This window comes from Phyllostomus discolor, chromosome 1 (assembly GCF_004126475.2).
Source record: "Phyllostomus discolor isolate MPI-MPIP mPhyDis1 chromosome 1, mPhyDis1.pri.v3, whole genome shotgun sequence".
Lineage (NCBI taxonomy): Eukaryota > Metazoa > Chordata > Mammalia > Chiroptera > Phyllostomidae > Phyllostomus > Phyllostomus discolor.
Window position 1 is genome coordinate 64,704,434 of NC_040903.2, and position 17,015 is coordinate 64,721,448.

The window sequence follows — 17,015 nt, forward strand, 5'->3', positions numbered from 1 at the left end:
AACTGTGTGGGAAAATATATTTTCCCAATGATACCTTGGACAAGGGTTTGATCTCCAACATACAGAAAGAACTCATATGACTACCCTCCAGGAAGACAAACAATCCAATTAAAAAATGAGGAAATGACCTGAACAGACACTTCTACAAGGAGGACATACAGAGGGCCCAGAGTCATATGAAAGGATGCTCAGCATCACTAACCATCAGAGAGATGCAGATTAAAACCACAATGAGATACCACTTCACACCTCTCAGAATGGCCATCATAACCAAATCAATAAACAAGTGCTAGAGAGGTTGTGGAGAAAAGGGGAGAAAAGGGAACCCTAGCGCACTGTTGGTGGGAATGCAGACTGGTGCACCCACTGTGGAAAACAGTATGAAATTTCCTTAAAAAAACTAAAAATGGAACTGCCTTTTTACCTGGCAGTTCCACTGCTGGGATTATACCATAAGAATCCTGAAACACCAATCCATAAGAACCCACACACCCCAATGTTCATAGCAGGACAATTTACAATAGCCAAGTGCTGGAAGCAACCTAAGTGCCCATCAGTAAATGAGTGGATCAAAAACTATGGTACATTTACACAAGGAATACTACATACCAGAAAGAAAGTAGGGGCTCCTAGCCTTCATGACAGCATGGATGGAAGTGGAGAGCATTATGCTAAGTGAAATAAGCCAGGTGGTGAAAGACAAATACCATATGATCTCACCTATAAGTGGAACCTAATCAACAAGACAAACAAGCAAGCAAAATATAACCAGAGACATTGAAATAAAGAACAAACTGAGTAACCAGAGGGGCGGGGGAGAGAGATATAATGGGGTAAAGAAAGGGAAGGGTCATCAAGGAACATGTATAAAGGACCCATGGACAAAGCCAAAGGGGGGCAGGACTGAGGGTAGGAGGTGGGGGTAGATGGGGTGGGAGAAAGTAGTGGTGGGAAAATGGAACAACAATTAGAAAATTTAAAATAAATAAATAAATAAATAAAAATAAGATTTAGATCAGTGTCTAATGCACACAGTAGCGCTCCACAGTTACTGCCAACCCAGTGTACTCTGATGTTGATTTTTAGTGCCAGGAAGCTGCCAGCCAGTTTTCAGAGAGGCAATGGTAACTGTCAAAGAAGACTTTTTTTAAAAAAATTTAATCTTTGTTGTATTTTTTCCTTTGCCATTTAGTTCCCATATACACCCCTCTCCTCAGCAATCACCACACTATTGTCCATGTCAAAGAAGTCTTTATCAGAAAGGGTAAAGGAAAAGGCAGGTGGCACCATTACAAACTGGAGCCACAGTGATGTAGTCCCTGGAGTGTCCTTGTATTAGAGAACCCCAATATTTGCTAGGAATGGTGTCATTCTGAGAAAAATGTGTGAGCTGCTTTGGTTGGGTTGCAGATGATGGTGGAGGCAATTCTGAAAACATACTTTCATGCTGATGTTTCCTTTCTTTTGTCCTAGGTGACAATAACATGGCCCAGCAACTCGCAGTTCTCTGTGGCAGAGAGATCCCTGGACCCATCCGGTCTACTGGGGAGTATATGTGGATCCAGTTTACCTCGGACTTCAGTATAACCAGGGCGGGCTTTAATGCATCCTTTCACAAGAGTAATGTGTTTTAAGACTTTGTTTGAATTTATTTTGCCTTATCTCATTTCAGCTCACCTATCTCTTGTTTGCTCCCTAATATGCTCTGCTCATTTTTCCATGCCAGGACACAGGTTTATTATAAGTCAGAGCACACAGGTCTCTGCCCAGCCTCTGGTTGGCTATCCTTATATCAGGTACCGAGTCCTGATCCAAAAAACTGGCCAAGTTGTAAAAAGAAGGTCCTTCCTTCATGTCCCTGGGTGGTCCATCTTCTCTCCACAGTAGGCACAAGAGTAAGATCTTTAAAACAAATTTTCAGCCTAGCTGTGGCTGGAACTAGGAGACAGCACAAAGCCATTGCACATCAAAGAAGCAATAAGTCAGAGTTATCATCAATCTAAGAAATAACCAGTCAAAGTAATACAGAAGATATCTTCATTAATCCCTCGGCCAGGATAATTCATTGGAAGGGTGACAGGAAGAGCTTGTTGGTCTTAAAAAATGAATTTGATGAGTCAGAGAATGTGCACAGTGTATGGGAGGCTGTCATGTGTAGTGTGATTGAGACTTCTAAAACTTGACAAAATGTGGAGTCACATAATAACCTTAAATCCAAAATAGATTAAAGTTTAAGAAGTAGTCTGTGGAGTGTGGAATATCAAAAGTCTCCCATGATTTTTAACTGAAAAACATGATGTAGATTATCAATCTAGACCTTAAAAATTAATATTCACTATTATGTATGCCTTTTGTAGAGTCGAGAACAATTGAAGATAAATTGTCTTCCTCAAGGGAGGCAGGCTGCACAGTGATTTAACAGGACAGGCTTTGGAATCAGACCTAAGATAAATTTCCACCCCTGCGATGCAGCTACTTGAATGCACTCTTCTACTCTTAACTTACTGAGGAGCTGTTCAGCCCCTGCCAACTGGCGAGTTACTGCCTGCTCTGGCCGCTCTCTCTCCTTAACTCCCAACCTCTCGCTTTACATCATGTGTTGCATGTATATATGTCTGACAGCTCATAATATATAAAGTTGCCATGAGAAAAACGGAACTCTTGACTCCCACCATTTCCTACCGCCTCCCCCAAACTTTCTCATGCCACCCTCTTCTCCATTTTAGTAAGTAAAAAGTACTTTCTTCAAGCTATTTAAGCCAAAAAGCTTGGCAATCATCCTTGATTCATCTTTTCTCACTCTATAAATCCTAATCATTAAAAAATCAAAATGGTTCTACCCTCACAATAAATCTAGATCCCCACACCTTCTCACATGTCTGCCTCCCCACCCTAGTCCAGGCGTCTGTCCTCTCTCCTCGGACTCAGAAAATCACTCCTTTCCTGGGCACCCTGCTTCTGCTTTCCCCTGCGCCGCCCCCAAACTTACAGGTTAAGTATTGCAGATAGGGTGATTCTTTTAAAAGTTAAGTCAGATCATGCCATTATGATACTCAAAACTCTTCAGTGTCTTCCTTCCTTATTAAAAGTAAATCCTTTTAGTTTCCTGAATGACCTACCCTCCTGCCTTTTGGATCTCTCACTCTGCCTGGTCCACTCTGACTTCCATGATGTACTCACCACGCACATCAAGCCTTTTCACCAAATGTTTTCTCGACTGGACTGTCTGTGGCTCAGCTCTCATTTCATTCAGGTCCTGCTCAGATGCTCCCCCAACAATATGGCCTTTTCTGACTTCCACAGGCAGAACAGTGCCACTGTCCCGTTCCTTGTTCACTTTTCTTTGGAGAAGTTATCACCATCTCACATACTATATGTGTTTATTGTATATCTTCCTCGTCTGTAAAGTAAGCTTCATGAAAGTAATTTGTCTCTATTGCTTACTTAACTTTCCCAATCTTAGCAACAATAAGTACCCAGTAGTGTGCACTCATGAAATGCTTGTTGTGCTAATCATTTCCCACACTTTGGCCTCAGTTAGTTTCAAACCACATTTCTTTTACTTTTCTTTTTATCATTTTTAAATTAATGTTCAAATACAGTTGTCTCCATTTTCCCACCATTACTTTCCCTTGCCCCACCCATCGCCACCTCCCACCTTCAATCCTACTCGCTTTGGCTTTGTCCACGGGTCCTTTATACATGTTCCTTGATGACCCTTCCCCTTCTTTCCCCTGTTATCTCCCTTCCCCCTCCCCTCTGGTTACTGTCAGTTTGTTCTTTATTTCAATTCTGTGGTTATATTTTGCTTGCTTGTTTGTTTTGTTGTTTAGGTTCCTGTTAAAGGTGAGATCATATGGTATTTGTCTTCCACCTCCTGGCTTACTTCACTTAGCATAATGCTCTTCAGTTCCATCCATGCTGTTGTGAAACCATATTTCCATTGCCTAAGTTTGCAAATCCTTAGGAAAAATAGAAAGCCCCCCAAATCCACTTGTAAATGTTATTTAAAAAGTTTCTTCAATTTTTCAATTAAAAAATTAATTCTCTTTGTTTCTTCTTGGGAAGGTTGTGGTGGATATTTACATGCTAACAGAGGGATCATCACATCACCCAACTATCCCGAGACCTACCCTCCCAATCTCAACTGCTCCTGGCACGTCCTGGTTCAGAGTGGTCTGACCATCGCTGTCCATTTCGAGCAGCCCTTCCAGATTACAAACAGAGACTCTTCTTGTAGCCAGGGGGATTACTTGGTGGTAGGTCTTGTTTGCTACTTTTTCTCATTATTTTCTCTGCAGAAAATATTTCATTCAGCAGATTTCATTCAGAAAATAAAATGATGATTTCTCTCTCCTGGATAAATTAATAGAACTTCTTGATTTCATCTTTATTAATGTGAAGGAATGTATACAATTTTAATTTGTGTTTCCAGCTAAAAAATGGACCTGATACCTCTTCTCCACCCCTGGGACCCCATGGAGGAAATGGCCATTTCTGTGGCAGTCGCCCTTCATCCACTCTGTTCACCTCGGATAACCAAATGCTTGTTCAGTTTGTTTCTGATAATAGTAATGGGGGCCAAGGATTTAAGATCAAATATGAAGCAAAGAGTTTAGGTAAGTATTTTCATTGAGAATAATGTCTGTACTTTTCCTGTAATTATTTGGTCTTTCTTGTTTAAAGAGACTTGAGAAACATAAAATTTTCCTTTCTGAAATAAAAGTAATGAGAGTAGCCACCTCTTATCAAGCACTTGCTTTGTGTTCAGTACAGTCCATCTCTCATCATGGCTGCTTTTTAGGGAAGGTACCATTGTTTCCATTTTACTTACCTAAGTAAAATGAGGCTGTTTTTTGACCCCAAGGCTACATAACAAGTGAATGAACAAATTCTCCATGAGTATAAATTACACGCACTTAGAGAAACATTTTAAGAATGATAATTGCATTGTTTTGTAATCATGTGTATGTTTTCCTTTAAATGAACACATGATCCTCTCTATTATTACTCATTTAATTATATATTACAGTAGTGATCTTGATTTAATTATCTTAATTATACTTGATTATAATGATATTTAATTCTACTGTAATGATTTAATTTTGTAATATTTATTTTTACATAATGTTTAATTGAATAAATAACTAAATAAACATAACTTCAGATAAAGGAGTAGTATGAGCAGAGAGTATGTTTTTGCTTCAAACTTAGATAATATGAATTGCAGGATAATCCTATGATCTCCATTTCAGATTTTTAAATCTATTTCAAAATACACACTAATTTATGAAGTTATATTTTATTACACATCCTGTAAAAAATGAGAATTTAAAATGCCAGCATAATTTCCTCTTTTGGGAAAAGAAAATGAAGTAAGTCTCCATCAATGGATACAAAAAGTCAGCTAATCACTCGAGTAGTTTCTGTGACTACAGAGACTGTCCTTCTGTCTCTTCTCAGCACACGTGGCTCTGGCACTTGTAAGGAGCCTTTAAAAATACAGCTCTGTGACACCAGCATCATTACATTGTAGATCAGGAGTTTGTCATCCATCCCTGTCTCAGTGCAGAGCTCTGCTGCTGAGTCATGGCTGGGCAGGATTCCGCCTGGTCCCAAGACTTTATAGTGTAACAGTGCCTGTGTCTAGCGAAGAGACTTCAGCCTGCTCCACAGAATTCAACTTCTCCATTTTTACCATGCTAGACTCACTTTTGAATTGTATCTTTAAAGTCAACGTTTACTGGGAACCCAGATACACTAAAGGTCTATTCACAAACATTGCGGCTTTTATTGTTCCTTTGTGGACCCTCTGTTCATGCAAGAATGGTATGGCTATTACCTTCTCCCCATCTTTCTGACATTAATATTAGACTTAGCTGGCCTTGGATTTCAAAACCTACTGCTTAACCCAACAATTTAATCACTCTTGTTTCTCTGGACTTTCTAATTTCACCATTTTCCCTAACTACACAATCAGCCTTCTACTTCCCCCATCTATCTTTCTACCACACTTAACTTCTCTGCCACTACTATTTATTAGCCTTTAACATGGTATTTGGAAAACTTTTGACACCAAATCCTCCTAGTTCTATACCATCTTTCTCCAGAGATATTCCTTCAATATGGTTGATTGAGAGTTCCATGTTCCTATGGTAAATGCTCTATGTCTTCACCAATCAATTGGCTTATTAATTAATTATTAAAACATGTACCAAGTGCTTTACACCTTGCAAGCTACCAAGTTTTGCCAAGGAGTTCACCGTGCAGTGGAGGAGACAGACAAGCAAAGTACAATTAGAACATGGCATGGTAAGAGCTAGAGAGAGGAGTGCATCAGGAGCTATGCAAACACTTAAGAGGAACACCTAACTCAGCTTAAAGGATCAGAGGAGGCTCCAGAGAAAGTGGGTGAACAGAGATATGCTATTCAGTGAGGAAAAGATGTGACCACACAAAAAGTCTCAATGGTTATACAATAAGGCATATCCATGGATTTGAAAGAATTCACTGCTGCTGGAGAACAGAGTTGAAAGGAGGTAAATGTAATGGTGACGAAGCAGGCAGGAGTCATAGTGCTAAGGGCCACAGCTGCCTCCATAGGGAGTTATGCTGAAAGGCATCGGGGAGCCCTTGAAAGATTTTAATCCAAAGCATGAGTGGCATGCTCAGATTAGCAACATCAGTGTGGTCGCACCACTGGAAACACATTGAAAGGGAAAAGACTAAGGTGGAGAGACAGACAAAAGAGTAATTCAGGAAAAAAGTATTAGGCCCTGAACTAAAGCAATGTCTGTCAGAATTTAGAAAAGAAGGCATATTGAGAGATGTTATAAATATGGAATTGAGTAGATTTTGAGGTCAGTTGGATGTGGGAAAGGAGGCAAGGGTTGGAAGGCCTCATGGATGGCCCATAGATTGCTGGCTGGGTGGATATTTCAATCTCACAAACTTAAGAAGTCACTATGTGACAGACACTGTACTGGGTCCTGGGGCTAGAGCAGTAAACAAATAAAATCCATGTCCTCACGAAGCCTTATTTTAATGTTAAAACCCAGACAATAAATAAGATACACAGTGTGTCATATGGTAAAATGTATTAAGAAGAAAAATAAGGTAGTGAGGATGGATAAGGAGTTGGTAAGAAGGGCAGATACTGTCATTAACTCATACTTGAGCCTTGAGATAGGAAGTAGATAATAAGTCAGTTAGGGACGTGGTCAGTTTGAAATCTCTGAGTTGCATCCACTGGAGATATCCCGTAGGCTGTTGGAACAGGAGTCTACCGGTCAGAACAGGGATCTGGACTGAATCTAGCAATATGTGAATCATTCGCAGAATGGCTGTGTAGTAGCTTATGTCATAAAGATGAATGATGTTAGTCAGAAAATTATTTAGATTGAGAAGATGAGGGGCCTACAGAAGGATCCCTCGGGATTTCCAGCAGTGCTAGGAAAGGCCTAGAAAGAGCTGCTCAGGGACCAAAGGAGGGGTGGTGAGAGGGATAAAACAAGGAGAGGAGAGTGTAATGTCCAAGAAACTGAGGGACAGAAGTGTAAAGAAGGAAGATGGGCCAACCATGTTACATGCTGTGGATATAAGACAGAGACTTAAAAAGACCTCTGGGCGCACAGTGGTGAGGCGACTGTGGCCCTGGACAAGAGTGCTTTCATGGGGCTGAAAAGTGAAGGGAAGATGAAGAGAATGAAAAAGATGGTGGTGAGGAAGTAAAGAGAGTGACTGTAAATTTCTTGAGCTTATAATATATAGAAAGATCAAAGGGACAAAGAAGAGTGATTAAAAGTGTAAGTGGAGGGCAAGGTCCCTGAGGAGACAGAATAGAATGCGAGCCCCAGCCAATACAGGAAGACAGTGTACACAAATAACTAAAGGAGGGTAAAGAAACAAATGACTTTATTAAGGATGGTAACAAGTGAGGGAGTAACAAATAGAGAGGGGTCTCATCTGACTTCTACGCTCTTTCTTAGGTAAAACTCGAGGTCTGGTGCTGAGACTAGTAAGGAAATGGAGAGAATGAAGGGTTTAAAGCATATAGTCAAGTTTTAAATAGTTGTTGTCATTTGAACATTTTTTATTTTAATCCTCACCCAAAGGTATATATTTTTATTGATTTTTAGAGAGGGAGGAAGAGAGAGAGAGAGACATTGATTGATTGCCTCCCATATGCACCCTGACCAGAGGTCAAACCCACAACCTAGGAATGTGCCCTGACCAGGGATCGAACCCACCACATTTTGTTGCATGGGATGATGCTCCAACCAAATGAGCAACCTGGCCAGGGCTATATGATAAAAATGAGGGTATTGCTTGGCAGTATTGAGAATGGAGAACATGCATTTGTAATGGCAGAAATTTTGATGAATAATTTGATTGTTACAACCATGAAACTGAAATTTTGTAAGAATTCTGAAGGAGAGACAAGGAGCAAGGGAGTTAAAAGCAATCAAAGGAATTTGCATTTTAAGGTTTCACTGATTAAGGAGTTCTAGGTAATGATAAAATTCAGGAAATGACCATAAGTGGCTGAAGGACAGTGGAAAAAAATGGCAATAGAATTTATTAGATCCTATATCTGTGAGGCTAAGGTATTGGACAGGTTCATTTCATTGGCATTCCTAGTACCCAATATAGCCAGTTTATTGCTTGGTTTACTTGCTGAGATTGCCAAAAAAAATTGTCTGTTGATAAAATGGAAGTATTTTTACATAATACTTTGGTCTTTTAGAAAAGTTTAAAAAGCTCACTCATCTTCTTGCAAAAACTGGCTAATAAATTCTCTCATGCCAGTCATCTCTTGCTCTGCAAATACATAAAAATCCTGAAGAAACATAATGAGTGAATGCCCACATAGTTGTGCAAATATATATCTGTTAAGCATTTTAAACACATAAGATCAGGCTCTGCATTGTTCTGCTGAACTGGATAGTCACTGGGCAGTTACAAGTGCTAGTGCATTTACACGCTCGTTTAAGTGGCGGTTAATAGTGCTTCTGTGACATTCTACTGCATGCGCTGTGCGCTGTGGTCATTTTGTTGGCTTTAAGGAAAAGTGAAACTTCCAGAGAGGATATATGGTTTGGCAAATTAAAAAGTGACACACTTGGTAGCTCCCTTGATAGCAAGTTCAGAATTTATTTGCTTAAAAAGTGAGTGAGGATAATTTTAGATGAAAGGAAGTTGACATTGGAAATATAGATAAAGAGATATTTTTAAATGATCATGGCAGTTGATTGTGTCCTGTTTCCCCAGCCTGTAGATTGATTTAACTGTGTTTTCTGACAGCCTGTGGGGGTCATATCTACATCCATGATGCGGACTCTGTTGGATATGTGACCTCCCCCAACCACCCAGACAATTATCCCCAGCACGCTGATTGCATTTGGCTCATAGCTGCTCCTCCCGGAAAGCTCATAAAGCTTCAGTTTGAAGATCAATTCAATATTGAAGTAACACCCAAGTAGGTGACCTCCATTTAATTTTCACCTGGCCAGAGTTAGTCCTTTTTTTCAGCTGTCATGTCTCAGTACAACTTCTGTCTTCATTTCTTAGCAATGTATACTGCTCAGGCAATCTAGGAATGGAGAAAAAAAATGTTTTAATGCCTCCAGCCTGAATATGTTGCCTGACAGCCACTCTCCTGTCAGCTGAGCAGATTCTGAACACAGATACTGTCCCTCGTGACCCCATGCACATCCTCCAAGAGACACTGAGGATGGCTGTTTGAGATTTATGTGACCTGCCCTTCCTCTCACAGGAAAAATAGTGTCTCTGGTAGATGAGTATTTATTTGCCCAGCCTCATACTGAGTGTCATAAATGATAAAACTTTTGTTTAAAATATGAAAATTTATGTTATGTGACACAAGGGATGTCAGAAACAGGACTAATGCAAGTACAATACAAATTCTAATCCTTATTTAATAAGAATTTTGAAAGACAACACACCAGAAAGTAAGTCTTACTATGGTGAACACAAAGCAAATGACCACACAGACCCAAAAAAAAAATTGTATTTCTTTTTCAGTTAACAAAAGTGTTCATGCATTTGCACAAAACATATACAAGAGCTTTTATTTAGCATTTCTGGGCATCTTATATGATGTTACTCTTCCCCTCAGTGGACATTAATTGACTGATTGACCTTCTTAAGAAACATTGGGTAAATTCTTGCCCTCTTTTACATACATAGAAAATTCCAGCTGAGACTCGCCATTAACCCTGCTCACAGAGCTGTCAAGAGAGAGTTCATCTGTGTCATGTGAAATGTGTTGAATTATCATGTGAAACAAAATACTTTAAAAAAATTCCTCGGGGGTAATTTGAGAATAACTTTTAAATTTGTGAAACTAATACAGAATATAGAAGACAAGTGAATATTCTTCAGTGCAGTACATGTAGAACCCATCTTTTTCAGCTACTAACTAAATAAAGGGTGTGTTATGATTAGGAGGAATATTCTGAAGTAACATGGCACTTAAATTGACTCTGTCACAGTGTCTTCTGCTCCAAAAAAGATAGCTTAATAATGCCCTTAGAAAAAGTAAGAAAAATCTTTTTCAAGCAAAATATGTCAGAGCAATTGTCTTGATATATTAAACAGAATTTTCTTTCATGTTAGCTGTACATCCAATTATCTTGAATTGCGAGATGGAGCTGATTCAAATGCACCAATAATTTCCAAGTTTTGTGGGACATCTTTGCCCAGAAGCCAGTTGTCCTCAGGAGAGGTGATGTATTTGAGATTCCGGTCTGACAGCAGCTCTACACATGTGGGGTTCAAGGCCAAGTATTCTATAGGTAACAATATTTTTTATATTCTATAAGAAAGTAGTGATAGAATAAATACATTAGAACTTTTCTGAAAACACACCATTATAAAAGAAACCTTTCTATCTGCCTAATTTTAATAATTATTTTAGTGATAGAAGTAAAGAATATGTTTAAAACTGCAAGTCATTTAGTAATTTTAATTTTTACTTTGATTTCCATTTTAAAACACTTTTTTTTACAAACTTGAATATTTTGTATTTTTCCTAAGTTGTTTGTGAAAAACATATTCAGTTAAATCAAATTCTTGTTTTTTTCTGTTATCATAAAATATGTATTACTTTGAATAGTAAAACTCTTTAGTAAATATTAATTATATTTAGAACAGTGATTTTGAAATACTTGTCATTAATAAATAAGTGAGATGTTTTTCTTCTAAGCCTTTAGTGCCAAATGAGTCACTAGACACAAAGCAAATGTCTTTTCAGTGTTTTGATTTCCTTATTAAAAAGTGAGCAATAAATATGCATCCAAGAATTCACTGTAACATGATGTAATTACATAGAATTGAAGGTAGGTCTGACACTAACTAAACGTATTTAACACACCCAACACCTGCAAAGCCTAGTTGTGACAACATTTAACCTATACCACAGGTTGTTTCATAGCCTGATACAAAGTGTATATAATTCAATCTATCACATTGGCCTAATGAAAAGTAATTGAATAGTAATTTTCAAGGCCCTGAGATACCAGTTACTACAGTGAAACATGGATTTGATAATTAAACCAGAAGCAGTAGGCATCAGAAATGAACCACAGCACCGTTTCCAGCAGAATTTCTACTCGGCTTTCAGAATCACCAACATGGATAGAGGCAGGCCCTATCTGTCTATCAGTTGGTTCTTGAAATGAAGCGTAATTACAACTAATAGCTTTTACACGGTATCCCGAGAGAATTAGAGATATTACAGAATATGCCTTCAACAGTCTCCCAGTCTTCCATTTCTCATTATTGGATTACTCTTGTGTTATCATTTCTCTCTACATCGAAAGAAGATTTCCAATAGTAAGGGAAGCACTAACCAAACATTTCCAGAATTTTTTAAAAGTTCAATTCATGTTCACTTGACACCTAAAAATTTTCAGATGTGCTGGTGAAATTTCTTAAAACTCTAATAGAATATTGCTCTTTGTTTCTGCAGCCCGTTGTGGGGGGACAATGACAGGGCAGAGTGGTGTCATCCAAAGCATCGGCTATCCAACACTCCCATACATGGACGATTTATTCTGTGAGTGGCACCTCCTGGGTGCCTCGGGGCACTATCTCACCATCCATTTTGATGACTTTAACCTTCAGAACTCCTCTGGCTGTGAAAAAGACTTTGTTGAGATCTGGGAAAACCATACCTCTGGTCAGTAAAATATGTCTGCTGTCTTTTGCAGGGTGTTTATTTTCACATGTACTCATTCAGCCTTTGAAGTGTCCTCACTTCCAAGAAAAGCACAACGATGTCTATTCTTGGCAGAGAAATACAGATGTGCCAGCTTTGCTCCCCCTTGATGCTCCTATAAACAATGGGTGTCCTGAGCTGCAGGTGCCCTTCTACAGCCTACCCTGGAGACCCACTGAAAGAACACAATGTAGGGAAGGCTTCTTCTTCCTGCTGTGACATTCCAGTGTCATACACAATTATTTGAGGGACATCCTGTCCTGTAAGGAGAGGAAAGGGTAATTTAACCTGGGAATACGGTGAGATGGTATGAGATACTATGAGAAATAGATGTCACTCTATTTCTTTAACCAGATGAGCTAGCCTTCCTTATTATTCTCAGATACCCGAGCCCTGATCCGTTGCCGGTTTTGTTACATTTCATATATTTGAATATATTGATTTTTCTTCATGCTTGGCCTACTTCTCTTGACAGAAATTATCATTTCTCTGCAGATACAGTCTTATCTTTTATTTTTCCCTGCACCTGGACATATACATACTTACTTATTTGACTCTCACAGGAAACTTACTGGGCAGATACTGTGGAAGCACCATTCCTGAGAGCATAGACACTTCCAGCAATGTTGCTGTGGTCAGGTTTGTCACAGATGGCTCTCTTACTGCCTCAGGATTCAGACTTCGGTTTGAGTCCAGTCTGGAAGGTAAGTTCATGGATTTATTTAAAGATATGTATTATTGAGCACCAACACTGGATAGACACTATGCTAGGAACTGATGCTATAACAGTTGGACAAAAAAAAAATGAGCCCTGTCTTCTTGGACCTTACAGCTTAGTGGGGAGGCAAACATTAATCTAACAGTCACAGCAGTAAGTGAAAAACCACAACTGTGAGCAATGCTGCAGGAAGGGAACCAGCATTCAGGGGAAATGGGAAGGGATTGGAGCTATATGGCATTACTTATCTTAAGGAAGCCAGTCCGTTAGTGCTACTCAGAATTTGCATTCCAAATTCCCTGAAAAACTCAGGTAAAATAAAGATCTTGTCTGAAAAAAATGGATAATTATTTTAGCCCTATGACTTTCCTAAGTCTAAGATTACTACATTTATTGGTCTGCCATATTTTTGGGGCCAGGAAGATAAAAGCTGTGAACTATCCTCCTTGGAACAAAGATCAAATATTAATATTAGAAATAGGAGGTAAATACAAATGTTCTATAAAAACCCTCACATCCATATAGTTATAAGTGTCAACCACTGGTTGTTGGCAACAATTCAATGCCAGTAGGAACCCCAAGTTTGGGGTGCAGTGAAGAGGAAACTTGATTAATTGCAAAACAGCTCAATAGTGATAACAGCATAGCTGTGAGGCGACCCTGTGGCTAGGCAGCCCTGAGGCCAGGCCCCTCTCTGGCTGGAGAGCTCTGCTGTGGTCTTCACCCGTCTTCTCTGCTCTGCACTGGTCTGTCCCATTCTGTTCTGGTGAGACATCTTGGGTGTCTCAGCTCCAGCAGGGGAAACGCAGTCTTGGGTGGAAAGGAAAACTACTCCCAGAGCCACAGGGAAGCTGATTTATATAGACAGAAGTCCCCACTGCTAGTCGCTGATTGGTTTGTCCTCATGCAAATGAGGACTCCAAATTTCACTGTTTGATTAGTCTACAAGGCACTGTCCTGATTGGTTGGAATAGAGCCACTCTGATTGGTCGATGAAGAAGCTGATGGGGATATGGCTATGCAGCTCCAATTGGATGGGGAAGCCTCTGTCCTACTGGTTGTAGTAGGGCTCCAGGAACTCCTTTATAAGGGCTGGCTCAGAATGCAGAAACATAGCGCAGGCAGGCAGTTTAGTGCAAGCTTCTCCCTGAGAGGCACCTGTGCAGAAATGGCTTCTAGGCTTTGTTTTTTAAATTGGAGCCCAGTTAGCCACTGAGATCCCTTCTGAGTAGGTGTCTTCTTTCTCAGGGTTCACATAAATAAGAGCAATGATTTGTGTAGTGTGAGAATGAAAAAATAAACCTTTAATTTTGAGAACATTCTTTATAGAAGGGGTCGATTTGGTTTCATTGAAAGTTCCCTTGTTTTTTCTCCCCCTTCAGAATGTGGTGGGGATCTACAGGGCCCTGCTGGAACATTTACTTCTCCCAACTACCCAAACCCAAATCCTCATGGCCGGATCTGTGAGTGGAGAATCACTGTGCAGGAAGGAAAGCAGGTCACACTAACTTTTAACAACCTGAGGCTGGAAGCCCATCCGTCCTGCAGCAGCGAGCACGTGACAGTAAGTGTCCTGTGCAGTCAGAGATATTATATTCCATTGGTAAAGGGGTTAATTGACTCATAAATCATAGTCATAAAACTGGGTTAAGAATATTCCCATTGTGCAACTGTGTTTCAGAAAAATTCTAAGTATTTTAAATAGGACAAAATCACAATAAACTGCAATATTTGTAAAAGCTGTTTTAAGAGGCTATTAGAGGTCACAACATACATCAGGGTCATACATCAGGTAGGACAAATTTTAAGAGCTAATGATCATTATACATGGCAAAATGGGGTAAACAGAGAAATTATGCCTGTGGGTAGCACATGGCTAAATGAGACCAGAGTCACAGAACAACCCACCACCAAAAGTGTAAAGCAGATGAGTGGTCCTGTTCTGTGCAGAGGTACTGAGTGACCCCTTTGAGAGACCAGGGTTGCTTGCCCTCCATGTTGCCAAGCTCAAATGCTTTGATGTACACCATTGGGATTTTTACCCCCTATTAGCAAAAGACAAAAGTGTGATTCATGAGTGTGAAATATGGTTGTTAATTGTGAAATGACAGAAATATATGCATATTTACTGTGATGGTAGTAGATTAATATTAGCATATTTCCCACCCAACTTGTCCTTTCTTCAGGGTTTGTTATCACAGTATAATAATATAATTCCAAACTCCCGATTGCTCAAAAACCTCGATATGTGTTTGGGAGTCCTTTTTCTCACACCTTCTATTACATCCATAAGCAAATTCCATTGGCTGTATCTTTTAACAGGATCCACAGTTTAACCACTCTTTATTACATCCACTATTACCAGTCACCACTCAGATTTATTTTAATAACTTCCACCCTCATCTCCCTGCATGGTAGCCAGTGTGATGGGTTTAAATGTAAATCAGATCACATCATTCTCATTGAAAATCTTCTAATGGCTTCTCCTCTCACTCATAGGAAAATCCCAAATCTTTACACTGGCGCACTGGCCCTACATTTTTTTCTGCCCCTCCCTTTCCTGCCTCTGCATCTTATCTCACACTCCCAGGATCCAGCCACACCGGCCTCTTTTCAGTCCATTAAGTATGCCGAGACCCTCCCACAGCCCACTTCACGTGCACTATTGCCTTTGTCTAGAAGGCTGCCTGGTTTATTCTTTCACTTCATTGAGGTCTCTGCTCAAGACTTGATCCATTAAATAGACCTCAGCTTGGCCTCTCCCGTTCTCTACATTATTGTTTCTATAGCATGTCTGACCAGCTGCCAGTCTGCGTATTTAAGTGTTTGCTGCTTATTATCTGCTCCCCCACCTAGGATGTGAACTCCATTAGGACATGCACTTAGCTTCCTTCAATGCTGAATCTCCAGTGCCTGGCACATAAGGAGGACAATAGTTGTTGAATGAATAGATAGAAGTACCATCATGTTTCTTTTGAAAAACAAGCCACTTTTGTTTTCCATTTAATTGTCTCCTGTTGGGTAGTGAGTTTTAAAAACATAAATATCTTTGTGTGTTTCTACCACTATTTAATACCCTAAAATGATCATATTCAAGGTTAAAATTTTGCCAAGTTCTCATATTTGAAGAAAAAAAATTAAGTACTCCTACTATACCATATTTTGATACATTTTCTTTTCTTGGCAATGATTAATATTATGCAGTTGTAACTATGTGACATAAATTCATTTCTATACTAATTTTAATCTATGTTGCTGATTATGAATACAATGCATGCTTATTGGCTGAAATTAGGAGAGTTTAGAAAAATAAAAATACTTGGAATTCTACAGACTCATTGTTAAAATTCTGATATATGTACTGGCTTATTTTTCCTTTGAAATGGTTTTTGTAGTTGAGAACATACTGAATGTAATGATTATTAAGAATCATACCAGCAGAATTTTCACATGTCCTACAGGAAAGAATATGAAGAGTCATAGTTTTAGAACTTAAGCAATTAAAATAAAATTTACAGTGATAACCACAAATTCAGAATTATGTCTTATCATTTTCCCACCTCTGCATCATACATGCCAAAGGCACCTACTCTCAACTCTTTTAGCTACTTCTTATGGGATTTCTGTCATTATTTCAAAATAATATTCCTATTCTGTTACTTCTTTTTGTTTTTGGACCTTCGGCATTGTCTATGTACCCCCAGCTGTGGACGGTGAGGGCTTGGCTCTCTTCACAAAGCAGCCCCATGCCACCACAGATGCACACTTCACATGCTCCCCCAGTTCCTCCAAAATATTTACATCACAGTTTGAATGTTTCCAAATTATGTAAACACCAGTTGCAGCTAAGTCAGGTAGCATTTGCTTTTTTTTAAAGTGTAATAATAATAATAATAATAATAATAATAATAATGGGGTCCTTTTTACATTTTCTTGTTTTTCTATAAATTTATCACTAATTATTTCTTCCACACACCTTCCACTCCAGACATACGTCCCCACCTTATATAATGAGGCACAATTATTATTTTCATTCATTTTCCTTAACAATATTCT

General features: G+C 39.2%; 1 protein-coding gene across 3 annotated transcripts in view; it reads left to right on the forward strand.

Annotated features, from left to right (window-relative positions):
• CUBN (cubilin) overlaps positions 1 to 17,015 on the forward strand; it is a 250,170-nt gene that overhangs the window by 156,898 nt on the left and 76,257 nt on the right. For all 3 annotated transcript variants that reach the window (XM_036023812.1, XM_028507866.2, XM_036023821.1), the window contains exons 41-48: positions 1,474 to 1,620; positions 4,069 to 4,259; positions 4,436 to 4,619; positions 9,304 to 9,478; positions 10,639 to 10,817; positions 11,993 to 12,202; positions 12,805 to 12,945; positions 14,342 to 14,523. In XM_036023812.1, coding sequence (XP_035879705.1) covers positions 1,474 to 1,620; positions 4,069 to 4,259; positions 4,436 to 4,619; positions 9,304 to 9,478; positions 10,639 to 10,817; positions 11,993 to 12,202; positions 12,805 to 12,945; positions 14,342 to 14,523 — 1,409 coding nt within the window. The remainder of the gene's footprint in view (positions 1 to 1,473; positions 1,621 to 4,068; positions 4,260 to 4,435; positions 4,620 to 9,303; positions 9,479 to 10,638; positions 10,818 to 11,992; positions 12,203 to 12,804; positions 12,946 to 14,341; positions 14,524 to 17,015) is intronic.